Source organism: Halyomorpha halys, unplaced genomic scaffold (genome assembly GCF_000696795.3).
Source record: "Halyomorpha halys isolate HHAL.00 unplaced genomic scaffold, Hhal_1.1 Scaffold251.1, whole genome shotgun sequence".
Lineage (NCBI taxonomy): Eukaryota > Metazoa > Arthropoda > Insecta > Hemiptera > Pentatomidae > Halyomorpha > Halyomorpha halys.
Window position 1 is genome coordinate 1,595,700 of NW_027106674.1, and position 17,073 is coordinate 1,612,772.

At 30.4% G+C, this 17,073-nt stretch overlaps 1 protein-coding gene and 1 long non-coding RNA gene across 3 annotated transcripts in view; one reads left to right on the forward strand and one right to left on the reverse strand.

Annotated features, from left to right (window-relative positions):
* The first annotated feature begins 32 nt into the window (after window positions 1–32).
* Window positions 33–10,353, forward strand: LOC136795209 (uncharacterized). The gene is made up of 2 exons (XR_010842782.1): window positions 33–213; window positions 10,128–10,353. It is a non-coding gene; the product is annotated as an uncharacterized lncRNA (long non-coding RNA).
* Window positions 5,966–17,073, reverse strand: part of LOC106680246 (protein rhomboid) — a 296,075-nt gene continuing 284,967 nt past the window's right edge. For both annotated transcript variants that reach the window (XM_014419802.3, XM_014419803.3), the window contains 6 exons: window positions 16,147–16,264; window positions 10,859–11,001; window positions 10,656–10,768; window positions 9,898–9,998; window positions 8,971–9,025; window positions 5,966–7,784 (listed from right to left, as the gene is read on the reverse strand). In XM_014419802.3, coding sequence (XP_014275288.1) covers window positions 7,540–7,784; window positions 8,971–9,025; window positions 9,898–9,998; window positions 10,656–10,768; window positions 10,859–11,001; window positions 16,147–16,264 — 775 coding nt within the window. In that variant the 3' untranslated portion in view covers window positions 5,966–7,539. The remainder of the gene's footprint in view (window positions 7,785–8,970; window positions 9,026–9,897; window positions 9,999–10,655; window positions 10,769–10,858; window positions 11,002–16,146; window positions 16,265–17,073) is intronic.

Here is a 17,073-nt window from a genome sequence, read left to right on the forward strand (position 1 = left end):
ATAGTAAAAAATACAAAATTAATATGAAATAATGCACTTTCGGTTAGAAATGATGATTCTACAAGATATTTACATCTGACACTACTACAAAAGGGCAAATCAATAATCCATCATCAAAATGTGTTAGGGCCGGTCATGAGATACTTAAATATCCTGCCAAGATAAACAGCTAAGTATATTGTAGGAAGATGGTCTGGGCCGCGGTCATGTAAGGTACAAAATTAGTTTAAAAATGTTGGTTCCCATTGAAACAGTGTACTTGGTAATCGATAATACCCAATACCCATACTAGTGCGGTACAATCAGGGGAGTGCTCAGGCAAGTGCCTCCAAGAGCATACTGGTGTAGATCTTAAAAAATATTTCTACTTCTTTTCGCAAAAGATCTATACTAAGATCTATACATTCCTCCGACGAGGACGATATATTTAATTTCTTGTATTAATTTCCAATAAAAGAAGATTAAAACAAATGATAATAATAATAGAAGGTTCTGAATTAATAAAAAAAAAAAGGAATGAATTGAGTGAATAACTCTGATTACGCGGAGAAGTTAATTCAAACCGAGGCAAAAGAGGAAGCTTTCTCACTTCCTTAATGAAACTTTTCAATAGAGGGACTTATTTTTACTTTACCCAGGCAATGGAGGTTTTGTTTCAAAGTTATGTGGAAACAAACTGATTTTTTGACAGCTGTTATGGCCTAACTAGAGAAGTATTTTGTCAAAGACCACACCCCTAGCCCATCCATTTCGAGTCTTTTAATCATCAATCATAACTCAGCCATTTTTCATTTCATATTAATTGCGGTTCACATCATTTTATTTCTGTAATAATAATACTTTCACCTAAATATGCTTAAATGTGTAAAATTTTGTTGTTAAAATTCATATCTAATGTACTTAATATTGTACACCACTATTATTTATTTATATTCGAAAATATCAATGCCTTACTTCACAGTGGTGCTAAGCAAATTTCCATTAACTTAATCGTATTGCTTGTAAAGTTAGTGGAAATGTACTCGACCACCGCTGTGAAGTAAGCCTTAGATGTGTGGAACAAAATTTGTAAAGCACTTCTTAGCCTTTCAAATGTACCTAAATTTACATGTATGGGTCGGGCACACTTAGAAACAGGAAATAATAGAATAGGTCCGACATATGATGCATAGTCAGTTATTGCGGCATCTCCTTTCTTTTAATTATTTGTCGTAAAAAGATCCTTTCTGAAATTAAAGTCGATTGTATATTATAACTTCAAATGGTGCTGTAGATTCCTTTTATTCATACGTTTTACTCAGTATTTAAACGGGGGGGGAGGGGGGGGGGAAGTCCTTTTCCTTGCTTTTTAAATATTGGCATGTTTTATTTTTTTCAGGGGAAATTTTCGCTCCTTACCTTAAAATATTTAAGATCTTTTCATTACCCACCACCAACCACGCATACGGTGGGGCAGTTCTAATATTTTGGTATGTTGTTTATGTTTGGATTGACGTTAAAAATCTAAATTCGCGGCATTGGCAGACAACAGGAAGTTTATTTTATTTTTAAAAAACCTAACATTTTTCATTCCATGTTCAATATCTAGGAAACAATCAACCACACAAAAACACTAAGGATATATTTTTCAAAGTAGAGGAAGTTTTTTTAAATTTGAGTCCTTATTGAGATCTGTATCTATAAAAGAACCAGGGATATAGTTTTTTTTTTATACAATATTTTTTTCTTTTGTTTAATCAGGAACTAATCATTTTGTGACTTTATTTTAGCAAATATGGAATCTACGATTCTTGCCAAGAAGATCGTTATAAATTACTTTGAAGTAATTTTAACTGGCTTTATTTAGAGTAATAATTAACATTTTTAGTCCAAAAGTTCCAATATAACAAACGTTTCTCAAGACAAAATTTCGATATAAGAAAAATGTAGTCGAAAGCTTGTAAAATAAGTTTTCATTACACACTAGAATCATTAGTATACCTAGTAAGTTAACATATTTCACTAACTGAATTGATAATCTACTATTAATAATTAAATCACAATTGACAATTTATCGAATTAATTACAGTTATTAATTAAGTCAGATTATTAATAACATGGGTAGTTTGTCTAATAACTGCATTAAAGGATAAAATATCGCTATCCTATCTAAGGATAGGACCACTTGGTCTAATCTATTTCTATTCTCTGTCTACCTTTTGATCAACTATTCACTAAATATATATTCTTATAGTTAATTTTGATTGGTGGTAGTTTAAGTTGCTTTACAAAAAACAAATAAAGTCTTCTGGGCCCTTTATGGTAGAGTGCTTTTTTTTTCATAAAATAAAAAAATTGTTAACCAATTACGATGTCTTTAGTGAAAAACTAGGGAAGAGGTGCATTTTTTTTTTTTTTTTTTAAGCTTGAGCTTCAAAAATTATCTGGAACTTCTTTATTCATACAGGTCCAAAAAGCATGAAATAAATATCTTTTTTCAGTAGAGGAAATCTAATTATAACAACTCTTATGTTGGAGAATTTTTTTTTCTTTCCAAATAAAGAAATTAAGAGTAATTTTTGAAGCTCAAGATAGATAAAAATTAATACAGCTCTTCCCCAGTTTTTCACTAAAGACATCACAGATATCTTTAATAGATATCTTCTAATTAATAGACTAAAGATATCTTCAATTAATTAAGTATTGGCTTATTTTATGCACATACTATTCTCTAGTTTACCCAAAATCGTGAAAGTTTCAAATTTCTATCAACCCCCAAAAAACTGGTACATAAAACTACAGACAATGTAATATGTATATGATGTGTACCTGTGTGGGGAAAAATGCTTCCATTTATCATCTAATAAGAGTCACTTCATTCAAATATTGTAATAAGAAACAATAATTTTTTTTTTTAAAGCTGTAATAATTTTGTTCTTCATAACAAAAAGTATTGAATTATAAATATTTTAATAATAATCAAATGCTAACATTTGTACTATGTTTTGAATATGTGGTCAGATTTCTGAAGAGCAAGAAAAAAATTATTTTCATGGTAAATTGAAAAAACAACATTATTAATGTGTGAGAATAAAAGCTTCTCTTGTATTGTGTACATAAGAGAAGCTGATTTTTAAAAGGACACTTTTTCAAAATTGAGATTTCTGATATTAAATTTGATTTCATCAAATCATCATTTTTGATTCAATTCTTTTCAGATCTGGTCTAATATTCAATATAATTAAAAAGGTCTACAACTAAAAATTTGATTTAAAATTTTGGTTTATTTTCTTCCACTATGTACTAGTTTTTAGTAAATCCATATGTCAGTTTTTGTTGTATTTTGTATTTTGTAGCCCAAAAATCAAATTAATTAGTCTTAAGGTAGTCAACTGATCATCTTCAACTTCTTATAGAATCAGAAGGATGTTAAAGCTGCCCCCAAATTTACCTTAATATAACAAATTTAATTGGGTAAATATTTAAAATGTATCTCATCTAAAATGTCTTCTAATTACTTCTTCCAAATAAATCATTAACGGTTACTTAATTTGATTCAGTACTTTTCAGATCTGGCCTAACATTCAGTAGAATTAAACAGGTCTACAACCTAACTATCCCAATCCTCCTTGACTTCTCCAAAGCATTTGACACGGTTGACCATAACATCCTTCTTAACAAACTATGAAATCTTCCTCTATCCAACAGTGCTGTGCACTGGTTTCAATCCTTCCTTTCCGATTGCTCCCAGCACGTAGTGGTTCCAGATAAACCTCCATCAATGACTCAACCCCCCATCCTTATCTAACATTCTCAATACCATTTGTACACTGATGATTTCCAAATTTATTTTTCCTTCCCACCTTCTGACCTATTGGCTGCCACGAGGAAGCTTCAAGAAGACTTGAATCAAATTAATCACTGGGTACAAGAAAACAAGCTTAAGTTAAATGCAGAGAAGACTAAGGCAATTGTAATAGAATCCAATCCCCTCCAGAAAACTATTCCTCATATTTCAACCTTATTCCTAAACAACAATCCAATACAATTCCATCCATACGTTAAAAACCTTGGTGTCACTATAGACCAAACTCACTCCTGGAAAAACCACATCTCCGATATTTCCTGTCGTACCTTCTCCACCCTAAAACGTTTAAATTATTTTCTTCACCTACTCCCTTTTGAAACCCGTAGGCTCCTGGTTACTTCCTCAATATTCCCCCACTTTGATTATTGCTGTGTGGTTTACGGGGGTGTCTCTGGGAATCTCGAAGCAAAATTAAAACGGCTAAATAATTGCTTTGTACGATTCATCTTTGGAATCCTCAGGGATGCCTCTGTCACTCTATTTTAGGAAGAATTTAAGTGGGTTTACCTACCCCTCCTTCCATCGTAAATATTTTCTTGCTTCCTTCCTCTACCAAGTTATCCAATCCCACCGTCCATCGTACATCTCTGATATCCTTCAATTTAAATCCTTAGTGCATTCCCGCTCACGGCCTTCAGGCTTATATGTAACTGCTCATCGAACCGCAACCTTTGGTAGATCTTTCCTCATCCCTATGGAATTCTATTCCCTCTTTCATTCGTAGTTATAATACCCTTCCAACCTTCCAATCCCGTATCTTCGACCACCTTCTGTCCACCCAATTCCAGAAGAATAACAATTGAAAGTTTCCAACAAGGTTTATATATTTTCTGTACTTAATGTCTCAGATTTTTGTTTATTCTTGTAAATATGTATATTAGCAGAAATTTTACCTTTCCATTTATTATTTTTAGTTTAATTATATTTGATTTTTATCATTTATTTTTTCTATTACTTCTTATCAGGAGTGTTTGTCATCTTATGTTTTATGATATGACATATGGTTTTACTTTATTTGTTCTATTCTTATTTTAATATATATTCTATTATATAATTATAAATATATTCTTTTAATTATTGTTGTTCATTTTTATCTTTTTAACTTCTCTATTTTATTATATTTTATGACGTTTTATAATTTTGTATTTCACTCTTAAGGCTCTAAAGCCTAATTTTGACGACTGTATTCTACTATTTCGACTATTATTCTAAAGGGGTCAATCCCAGAATAAATAAAGAATATTATTATTATTACAACCAAATAATTTTGGGTGATTTTCATGTTTTTTCGAATGATGAAACCGAAAATGAAATTGTTTTTTTTCCATAACGTATAAATTTTTTGGCAAAACCCAAGTATATAATCCAGATTCGTTGCATAAAAATCTTTCATAGCTTTTAGGAAAAGCAACTGATCAACTTCAACTTTTAAAGGTATCAAAAGAACATTAAAATATACTTACTAGCACAAATCAGACTCTCTTGGTCACTTTGGGTTTGATGTCTAATGGAATCCAATGCCAATTCTGTTCTTCTGAAAATTTGATTTTTCATACACATGGACACAGTTCTTTTAAAACTGACATATTTGTTTCGTTATTGTCATGTGATTCACACCTTATGAGTATCAAATTGATTTTCCCAAGTCTGCTGGTTGAGGTGTATTATATTTGGATAAAAATGTTGAAATACCTGTTGGGAGAGTACAGGTTTCTTCCCTTACCTTCAAAATTCCTTTCATCAATTGCATTCCTAAATTTTTCAAATATTTTCTTATTCCACAAATCAACTTGTTGGGATTAATACTAGCTATGTTTAGTTCTTAGGATAAAATAAGAAGTGTTCTATGGTTTTTTTTTCTATTTTGGAACACATCTGGTTTGTACTCCCAGAGTGATGTTTTAGTAGTTTATTGGATCCCATCAAAAGTGAAAAAATCAGATGGTTTAATCTCCTTCAAAAAAAGGGAGAGACCAGTTTTCCATACAAGCTTTGCAAGATACTTCAGGAGGAAGGTGGTTTTCCTAAACTGGAGGTTTTCGTATTGTTATTTTTTAAGAAAGAGGAACATGTCAGAACAAAGGAAGTAAGCTATGATGAAAAAAAAGAAGAAGGCTGTTATAAATATACAAGTTATATTTAGTGAACTAGAAAAATAATACAAAATTGCCACAGATAATACTTTGCCACATAAAATACTACGAGGTATTTGTTGTTATGAGTGTTATTATTATGTTACAATAACGTGAACCTTAGAGTTTATTAATATTTCTTTCTGACTGGAAACATGATAAGCGTGTAACAATTTGGATTACTTTGTATTATATTTACATGTAAATATATACACAATATTATTAATATAACAAAGATACATGTATAATTCACATTCATCCATATTAAGTGAGATTTACTATGCATTATAACCAGTGAATTCGGTTCACAGAACCAATTATAAGTTTAACTATTTGCCTAGACTTAGTATTAAGGCAGTGTATCTTATAAGATATCTTATTTGTTATTGATATTATATTTGATTATGCTATTTGATCATGATTGTATTTAGTCATCAAGTGCATTTATAACAAAAAAGAATTAAGAAATGTGCTAAGTGCAGAGATGCAGACAAAGAAAAAGCAAAGTTTTTTCGGCCGGGGGCCACACTGGAAGTTTCTTTGGTTAACACTGTACTCTTATAAATATAATTCCATCAATTATTACTGGAATAACCCTAAAAGCTCTCATCTCAATTTTAAATATGTATTATAAAACTTATAAGACTAATAAACAATTAAATAACAATATACAAATAGGAAATACAAATTAAAAAAATAACCACATTTTGGTATAGAAAATGGTTTGATAATAAATTAATAAAACAATAATTAATTCTGACTCATAATACTTTAAACTATATAACTTAATATAAATAGATAATTATTTTTAACAACTTCAATGTTCAATATTTATAACAGACTAAAAGCTGGAAAAAAATAAATAAACTTTCAACTAATGAGATTTACATCTAAATTTACAAATCAAATATACAATGCTCAGGTAATTTTATACATATCCACAGCAGTTAGATTTACACTTATTAAAACTAAATTACATGATTTATCAATAAATGTATGACTAGCTTCATGCATCACTATAACAAAAAAACTATAAATAAATTAACATAAAAAAATAATACTAATAAATCAATTAAAACAATTAAATTTGAATTTAGGTGCCAATGCCAACAGTCTTTAATGATCCTGTTTTTTATTTATGATGATAGAGATGCATGTCAATTTATCAGTCTTTCTTTGGTATATAGCTTTAAATATAATAAACATTCTGGCTTATTGCACATTGTGTATCAAGGTTACTCAGAAAAGTAAATTTCTTGTAGAAATGTCAATAATTTCTATTCTTGAAATCAAACCTCAACCAACAACAAACAATAAGCCAGATTTATAATCGTGAAAAAAAAATGAATAAATAAAGACATACAATAATTTATTTCTTCAGTCCATTATGCTCTTTAACGGGCACATATTATTTTTCTTTTCATTACAACAATTATTGTTATTATAACAATATATAATAAATATACAATGGTATTGTACCAACAATAAAAAAAAAAAAAAAATTAAATAAGAGATATAGAGAGATTACAAATATAACGTATTGTATAAGAAATGGACAGTTTATGGGGGAAAGGAGGGTGTGAATAAATTGAAGAGGACGGCAAATATAGTGCACGCTGCATAGACCCCGAGGGCTACCCACCATATCAACTGCTCGTGCAGCTTCTGCTCAAAGTTCTTCAGGACGAGGAGGCCTATGGTGAGACCAGCCAAGGCACCGGTCAGGTGAGCCACATAGCTGACGGGAGGGCCAGCGTTTTCACTGGCGTACCTGTCATATATCGCAAACCCGACGTCTGCACTTGCTACAAAACAACAGAACATAAATTAGTAATTAAATAATCTATAGGGAGCTATGATCTGTAATTGTTGATATATTAAATAAATAGATGAAAACTGAACCAACTGAAAACTTTAATTGTTTAGCCACATTTTAGAAACATTTTAATAGATCAACAAAGTAGAATATATATAAAGTATTCAACTTATTTTATAATATAATTTTAAATTGATATCAATTTTTGAGTGAGTAAAATTATGTTCAAGGTCTGTCATATGCATATTATATTAAAAGAATACACCAAAATTTTGTATTTAAATACGAATATTTAATTTTAATTTTTGTTTATAATGTACTCATAAACTCGGAAAAAATTTTAGTGATTGTATAGGTGATGCTATCCATGATGTTAGCCCTTGCGATATTATGAACAACCATAGGGAATTTATTCACTCCTTAAATTTAGCATCAGTATTTTGAATATAATTAATTAATAATAACTAGAACAGAAATAAAAAATAATAACTACCTACACACTGGCATACTAATGCATTTATACATGACATCGCATATGTCTTAAAACAATTTACAGTAGAAGGCTAAAAATGAGTTTGAAAAATTATCTCCTAGAATAATAAAATTTTAATCAAAATTGCTAACATGTAAAAATTATTTTGCATTTAATAATTTTTAAAATAGCATCTTTACCTATTGTAAATTTTTAATAAAAAGGTGAAAAAAAATTAATATAAATAAAGGAAAATTATGATTCTGGACTACTAAAAACAGTATCCTGCATTAACTCATTCATTTTTATGTATATGTTATGTGCACGTAGTTAATAAACTTAGAAATAGTGATAACAACTAGATTTTTATCAAAGAAACAAAGAGTGTCAATAAAATTACTAACATATAAAATCTCTACAGAGCGTTAGATGGGATTAGTTTGAGAAAAGTGGGTGAAGGAAATTTGGGACAATACTTTTTTTTTTTTTTATATTCTTGAAGTTCCTGCCTTGAAATAGTAACATTAATGATACTTTGGCATATTCAATATTGATACTTACGAACAAGGCAAATCCAAAATAAATTCCTCCAGTTCTCTCAAAGCAATCCCAACTTACTTTAAATTTAATCTACATAAATACAGATATTGACAGGCTTAGATGTAGTGTATCAAAAGTGGTATAGAAGTTTGTCAATACTCACCAACAACAAATATTCCAACTAGCCTCACAATGCCAAACTCCATATTGTTGTAGTTCTGAAAATATAAGTTTCTTATCAGCAATATTCAGTTTAGACCTTAAAAGTACTCAGTAAGAGTAAAAATTGAGAGTTAATAGGCTTGTTCTAACAGGAGTTTAGACTGCTCAAACTCACATTGAAATAAACCTTATAGCAATCAAATATGATAATTATTAGAATTAATTCAGTTAATTCTCATTAGTTCCAATTTCTAGAAAATAAAAATCTTTAGAGATATAAGCAGCTCAGCTCCAGTTAAAAATAGTTAGAGTGATAAACATTATTGTTTGAAAATTTCTAGTATGTTGAGCTTGAGAACATGTTTACATATAGCTACTAGCTACATTTATCAGCACAAAGGTAATTTTGAACATATTGATTTTCATACTTGATTATAAGTTGTATCTATTCATTAAATTTTTTTTTTTAATTTATTTAATGTAATTTACAACTGTACAAAATAATACAATAGGTAAATATGTTGTATGTTTCATATACACTTGAAAATCTTGGGAAGGAACCACCCATTGGTGGTACTACAAACATTAATTTAAATTAGAAGGTCCCATGGCATCTTCTTTTCAGATGCCTCGGAGGCGGATTGTTAAGGATGAAAGATTAAGAATTAATGGGTTAGGATGGTTAAGGAGTTTGGAATGAAAAGACGCATATCTGTTTTGGGTCAAATCTGCAATGAATAGGATGTTAAGGTCTTTGTGAATGAGTTTATTTGTAACATAATAAGGAGCATCAAGGATTTTACGTAGGATTTTGGATTTCAGTAAAATTAAAATGAAGAGAAATAAAATCTTTTTATCACTACCCATACAAAACAAGAACTTATCGCTACAATTCTAAGACTAATGGATAACTAGTCTAAATACTTACCAAAAGTACATTTGCAAGGTGTGCAGCCAATAAAGCATAAACACCACCAGAGGCTCCAACGAGATAAACATCCATATCAAAAACTGATGTTCCAAGGGAACCTGAATTAAAATACCTTAATTAATAATACAGTAATTATTAAATAAATTTTACAAAACTGCAAATAATTAGCTAAATAATAAATAAGAAAAAATATTTTAACATCAATAATTTTGCAATATTGCAAACAGATGATGAAGCACAAGCCAAAAGAGGTCAAAAGTGAAAGAGAGGTAACTTTTGAAACAGAGGAAAACATACTGTTCCGCATCATGAAGATAACGGAAATAATTACCGCCAAGGTTGGCTGGTTCGCGCACTGAATGGGGCCTCATATCCCACACGCCAGCTCCACATTTCAGTTTTATCCATGATTCTTGTTATGCATATCATTTTAATAAAATTATCATAGCCAAGGTATCAATGAACTTTACTTTGGATTATAATTAATCTTATATAACTTTGCCCATATGTAACTGCATAAGTTATTAAAACTATAGTATATATTATTTTTAGTGATAATAATAAGTCAGTTGATGATTCATTGTATTTATTTAATTTTAAAAGAACATAAGATTCTTTTTGTCTCATATCGATACTACAAACAAACTCAAGAAACAAAGAAATGTATTTTTTTTTTATTGTAATTACTAATTGATTGAATATTCTTATCTCATATATTGTATTATTTTTCTCAGAAAAATGAAAACTAAACTTACCAGCTAAAACACCAGCCATGTAAACCGTGCCTATTCTTAAAGAACCATGCACCATTTCCAGAGGAAGCCCAACCAGGACTTGCACAAGAAGGTTGAACAGAAGATGTAACCATCTGAAAATAGAAAAGTATGATTAAACAAAAGCAAAAATATTGACACCCAAATGTAAAAGATATGAAACAAGAAAATAATTCTAAGCTTACCCAGCATGTAAAACCATGTAGAAGAAAAACCTCCATATTTCCTCCCTCTTGTCTGGCCTATAGATGAAGACACTATCAATCGGCACTGGGCCCGCTGGGTTCATTTCACCTGTAGCCACTGTGTAGTAGGTGAAGAATCCCAACTAGAAAAAAAAATATGTTATATACATAGTAAATAAAAATGTAGATTTATAATATTTTGTTTATAAATAATTTCATTTATAGGGTGTTTCACTGATGTTTGAACCAAAAATCATTTAAATTAAAATAGAAAATAAAAATAAAAAGCTGTTCATATGAATTCCTTAATTAATGATTACTTAATTATTAAGATATAGTCAGAATAAGGCAAGGAATAAATTATTTAGAAATCTATGAAAACCGTTCAATTCAATTATTATTAAAGGAATATGCAACAATTCAATTTATTTTAGAATTGTATCAATTTAAATTCAGATAGGTATAATTTTAAGAATAGACTAGCTATAAATTACAAAAACATTATCAACAATTATTATACATTTTTACTACTAATAGCGAATGAAATGGTGTTCACATTTAAGAATATAGCTGTCGATAGGGAAATGCAAATTTTTAAGCAAGTTTTAAACCAACGTTTATAAAAAATAAATATAGAACATCTATTCATTATTGTTTTAAATTATATATTAATTGCTTTTTATATTTCTTAGTTATTTTATAGTTCAATATTTTTTAGATTATATTGTTTCTGACATTAAAAACTTTGATTCTCATATTATGGAGTAAAACTGCTGGAGGTGAAAAAATATTACTTCATGGATAGTAAGCACATGATACACTTTAATAATTGCATAATGTCCGAACTTTTTTATTTATTCAAACTTATAACTTAACACTAAAGTGCAATAAGCAATCCATAAACTTTTTTTTTGTTGTATTATTTAAGCTATATCAATACTTTTTATCATTTCGTAATAAATTCTTGGGTTTATTTTGTGAAATAGAAATTCTTGGTAAAATTATTAATCTATCTTATAAATCACAATATTGGTTGGTTACTTATTGTATATGTAGCCTCAATCACTAATAAGAATACCAAGTCTTAAATTTTTTTCATATCAAAGGGATTTTTTTTATCCATTTTTTTAAAGCAATGTGTTCAAATTTTCCAAAACAGCAACGAATTCTGTTGAAAAGTTTTGATTGGAATCATTTTAATTCAGATGATATAAGTTATTGTTATGTATAAAAAGTTATTTAGATTAAATGGATATTAGACTTTAGAATTATAAAAACCAAGTTGAGAGTGCAAATAAAACAAATTTATCATTATAGGGATAGTCAAAGTTTTAATCGGAATCATTTTAATTCAGATGATATAAGTTATTGTTATGTATTAAAAGTTATTTAGATTAAATGGATATTAATTAGACTTTAGAGTTGTACAAACCAAGTTGAGAGTGCAAATAAAACAGATTTATCATTATAGGGATAGTCAAAGTAATGGGAAACCAGTAGGTTGGTAGATCCGATTTCTAGTAAAACGTAAAATCTTTTGTCCCTAAATTTGAAAAGACCGAAAAATATTAAGTTTCGATTGAATACTGTTGGGGGTTGGATACTACTAACGCCTTATGGAACCTAAATGAACGCCCAATGGCGGGCTATTTAAGTAGGAAGTATCACTTGGACCTGTAGAAAAAAACGCACTGTATGGGTTCGGTGTGGAAGTGAGGAAGTGGGAAGCCATTGCTCCGGCTCGTGCCAGCACATCCTTCCACGATCCAGGAAACACCCCTCACCTGTTCTTTTTTGCTCAGCCAAGGAGAACACACAACTCCATTCATCAGTCCCTTAAGTTCATCTTGCTCTTCAAGAATTTAATTATATTACTCGTCAGTTTAACGAGGCTCAGCTACATGCATATATAATTTAATGCAAAGAAGGTCCCAGGTAAAACGATGGAAAATATCGTTCGCAGCACAATTTACCTCACTAACTTTACCAAGAATTTGCTGAATTAACAAATTCAACAAGTATCTTATGCCCCGACATAATTCGGATTGACAATCCGGCATTTTAATAAAAATAGGAAAGAAAAACTGTTTTCATGGAAACAAAAACAGTACTTTTTTAAATTAATAAAATCGTATTTAATAATTAATTATTCATTCAAATGAGAATAATTAATTTTAGATGTGAATCACTTAGGCCCACATATTTTTTTTTCGGGCTATGTCGTTCAAATTTTTTGGGCATAAATTTGAAGAAATAGATTAAAATTAAAAAAATATTTTAAACCAAAACTTGATAATCTTATAAGATATCAGTTAATAGCAAACCAAAGTTTAACTAATTAAAACATTAGGACTTTAACAAGCAATATTAACCCACTTTAATTCTGTATCCTAGTATAGCAACATATCGTCGCTTAAGTTAAGATTCTGGTAGAACACTCGACCTGGTGAGCCCCGCCACCTGTCACGGACAGACACAAAATACAGAATACCTCTTTCCAAAAGATTCAATTTCCTCAGCCCTCTCTTCAAATGCATTACCAATGTGGAAAAACAGGATACCCTCAACCCGCTTTTCCCACCATGACATCAACCCCACGCATCCATGGGGCTTAGAAAAAGAAAAATAGATACCTTGTAAGTACGAAATAATAAAAAATACGATTTTTATAATGATTAAATATTAAAATATCTACGGAACATTTGTGAGATACATCGTCTTCACCGTCATTTTGCTTTCTAACACCGAAAATACTTTCAGGATCCCTAGAATTGTTTTGATTTTTTCATCTTTAAACTTATATGGAGATATTTTTGAAGTTACGGAGCATTATAGATTAAAACAAACGATTTATGTCCTTTCAGATGTAAATTTTACACTACCTCTCTCCCCTTCCTTTTTTATAAAACAATAACAGAGATGATTTTCAAGAAGGAAGTTCTAACTTTTAACTTTTTTTTTTTTTTGCCCAATCCTTTTCCTAGCTAATTGCAATAACAAAACACACCGGGCCCTAAATCGGAACATATTATCAATACCTTTTTACATATTACACTAGAGAATGGACGCACCTAAGAACTATACTAGGCAAATTTTGAAGAAAAAATTAATTTAAATGTTTTTAATAAATGAAAAACAATATCGATAAATAGAAGCCAAAAATAAAACGATGGAAGGTGGATTGAACCCATCTTGATACCACACGTACATTATGACTTGTATTAAAAATACACGTGGTATTTAGAGTGGCACAGGAGCCGGCTGATAAGCTCAGATAAGCCCCTAAGTTTAGGCTCTGCTATCTAAAGACAAATTTTAAAGCAAACAAGTACGTTTAAGTCAGAAAGAATAACAAACCAAGCATTTTTCTTTTTTCGTTACTAAAATATAATATTTATGCGAAATTCTTAAATATTGGATTTACCAAATATAATCTGTTTATTAATAAATAATAAATCGGAATAAAAATGTTCGTAACCAACTAAATTCATTTAAAATACTCATATAAGTACTATGTAAATCTAAATCGAAGCAACTAATTGGAAGGCCTAAGGTGAAAGACGAATTTGCATATTTTTTAATAGCTTTCTAAAGGAAGATCAATTAGTTTGGCGCCCTATTTACTGCAAGGCATTCAAGATAAACGAGGAAAAAAAAACCCAACAAATTTGAAAATATTATAAATAAACAAATGTCTGGAATACTCCTTTCGTAAACAACGTAAGGGATCTAGTTTCAGTGAATAGGGAAGACTTTTGGTGAGGGGACACTAAATACTAAAAATATCCCCCCTCGAAGTAGGATCCACCCCCAAATTTAGGGTGTCTCTTCCATTTTAGAGGCAACTGCAGGCGACACTCAGCGGGCCTTCTGATGAATGGGCCTCGGAGCGGATGCCACAAGCTCAGGCTACCAGGGTACTTTTAGATATTTCTGTCAAGGATACGTGAAGGTGAGTTGAAGAAGACAACGCTTTACGACACTCAGTTCTCTGCTTCTGAATTGATTTGGACAAATAATTAAAGTAATTATTACGAAGCGTTTTCATTATTGAATGATAAGCCCGAAGTCATGATGAAGGTTGAAACATCAGAATAAGTACTAAGACAACACGGAAGGGAGCTGATGAATTTCCCTCCCCAGCAACTTGGTGAAAACCTAAAGTACATCTTAACATTATCATTTCACCCATCTCTATTCCTCAATTAAATTACAAAAGAACCAGCGGGCAAAGAGGGTAAATTGCCTCGAGCACTGAGGTTTACCGGGTCTTCGGTTATTGATCAATAACCATTCATTATTCTTTCTAATGTGGGTTTAAGGTTTTGCGCACCTTCGCAACCACTCCAAATCGACTAGAGGATCGAACATTGGTTTATAAATAAATTAATTGACATTTAAAGTGCCTTTGAGGTCTCAACTTTTTTTTCATACCCATTCCGATTTTTTTAAAAATTTTCTTCTCTTCACATCTGTTAAGTATTATAGAAAAAATAAAATCGCTTTCCACCTATTTTCCAAACGAAATGAGATAGAAATACGATCTTAGTAACGGATCTGTTTTTTATTTTTCAATGAAGAGTACTTGGGACAAGGATGAGTTGAAATTCTAACAATGCTTCTGATTACACTAGGTTGGGATGGAATAATAATCTGGAATTTGACTTGTATACCAAGCTCAAACAGGAAACATCCATAATGCTCCGGAAGTGCTATTCTGCATTTACATTTCGTGACGGCTATTGTAATGATCCGGTGGCACTGGAACTTCCTCTCAGGTTTCGACCTTCATATTAATGTAAATAAAAATAAAATACGTAATTAGAATATTACATAATACATAAAAACAAAATCAGTAAAAAATGAAATAGGGAAGGAAACCTCAGAAACAAACCGGTATGATAGCGCGTCTAAGGATGGCCATGGCTCGACGAAACGCACATGACCATATTTTTCTTTCATGATTCATCAATTCTGGTTTTATTTCTAATTTTCCTTTAACTTTTGTACATCTTTTCCTACCTCGACACTACAATTTTCTATTTTTTTATTACCACGTCGTATTCCCAGAGTGAAGATATTCTTTTGTTCTTTTGACGATATTGTCCTTATTAGAGTCTCTTTAAACTTCCGAATCCTGTTATTATTACATAGTATTCTAATATTAAGAAATTAATCCGTAAACCAAGATGAATCAATAGTGAAAGCTAGTAGTGTAGTCATGATGAGTACGAGTATGTATATGTTTTATTGTGTATATATTATTCATATGAATGTTTACTACTCACTTCTAGAAGGGTGATGAAGAGTATGAAGAGCGGTGGAGGGCAGCACGTGTAATGGTCTGCGTAGTACTTGCGATCCCGCTCGTGCGTCAGGAACTCGTCCGCAATTATCTGCACCATCCTTAAAACAAAAAAAAATATTATTTTTGTTTGTATTTGAGGAATCTAACAGTTACAGATTGCACTGTAGACTTTGTTACTTATTGACAACCCTAGCTTTAGGACAGTCCATAGAAGAACCACAGAAGAGAAAGAACCCCTTGTATACGGTATTATCTTTGGAACACGTCCATTTAAAAAAAAATCCAAACTTTTTATTCTGATGTGCCACTATTCAAAGCAATTTGATAAAGGTGCGAAAATAGAGTATCATATAGTTTTAAAGACGTATTCACTAATGAAAAAAAATTGAGATATATTTAGTAGATATTGAACTGGAATAGATGAGTGCAAGAAGGAGTTATGTGACATTTCAGTAAAAATGGAGATTTTTTTCTTTGAAGAATATTTTATACTCTTTTCTACACAGCACCTTGTTTCATTTTTCTAAACCTTAAATTAGTAGTATTCAGAAGTTCTAAAATAGGAATAAATAAACATCCAAGTAAATGTATTTTCATAATCATATCTTTATAACATAACGACTTCAGCCACTCTCCAATTATAATACTAAATTATTAGAAAGCGGACAGTAAAGGGGTTTATATTGTTCGCTGGAATCTCTTGTATCGATCCACCACCAGCAAAGACCTTCACGGCTCTGGGGCTGAGGATAGTTCACGGTCTTTATTCCACCATAAAATCATTCCAACTATTATTTTATTATATATATATTTTTTTTTATTTAATAAGTTTTTTAACAATCAAATAAAGATAAATTAAAACAGAAGTTGCCTAATATGAATATATCCCAATTTTCAGATCAAGGAA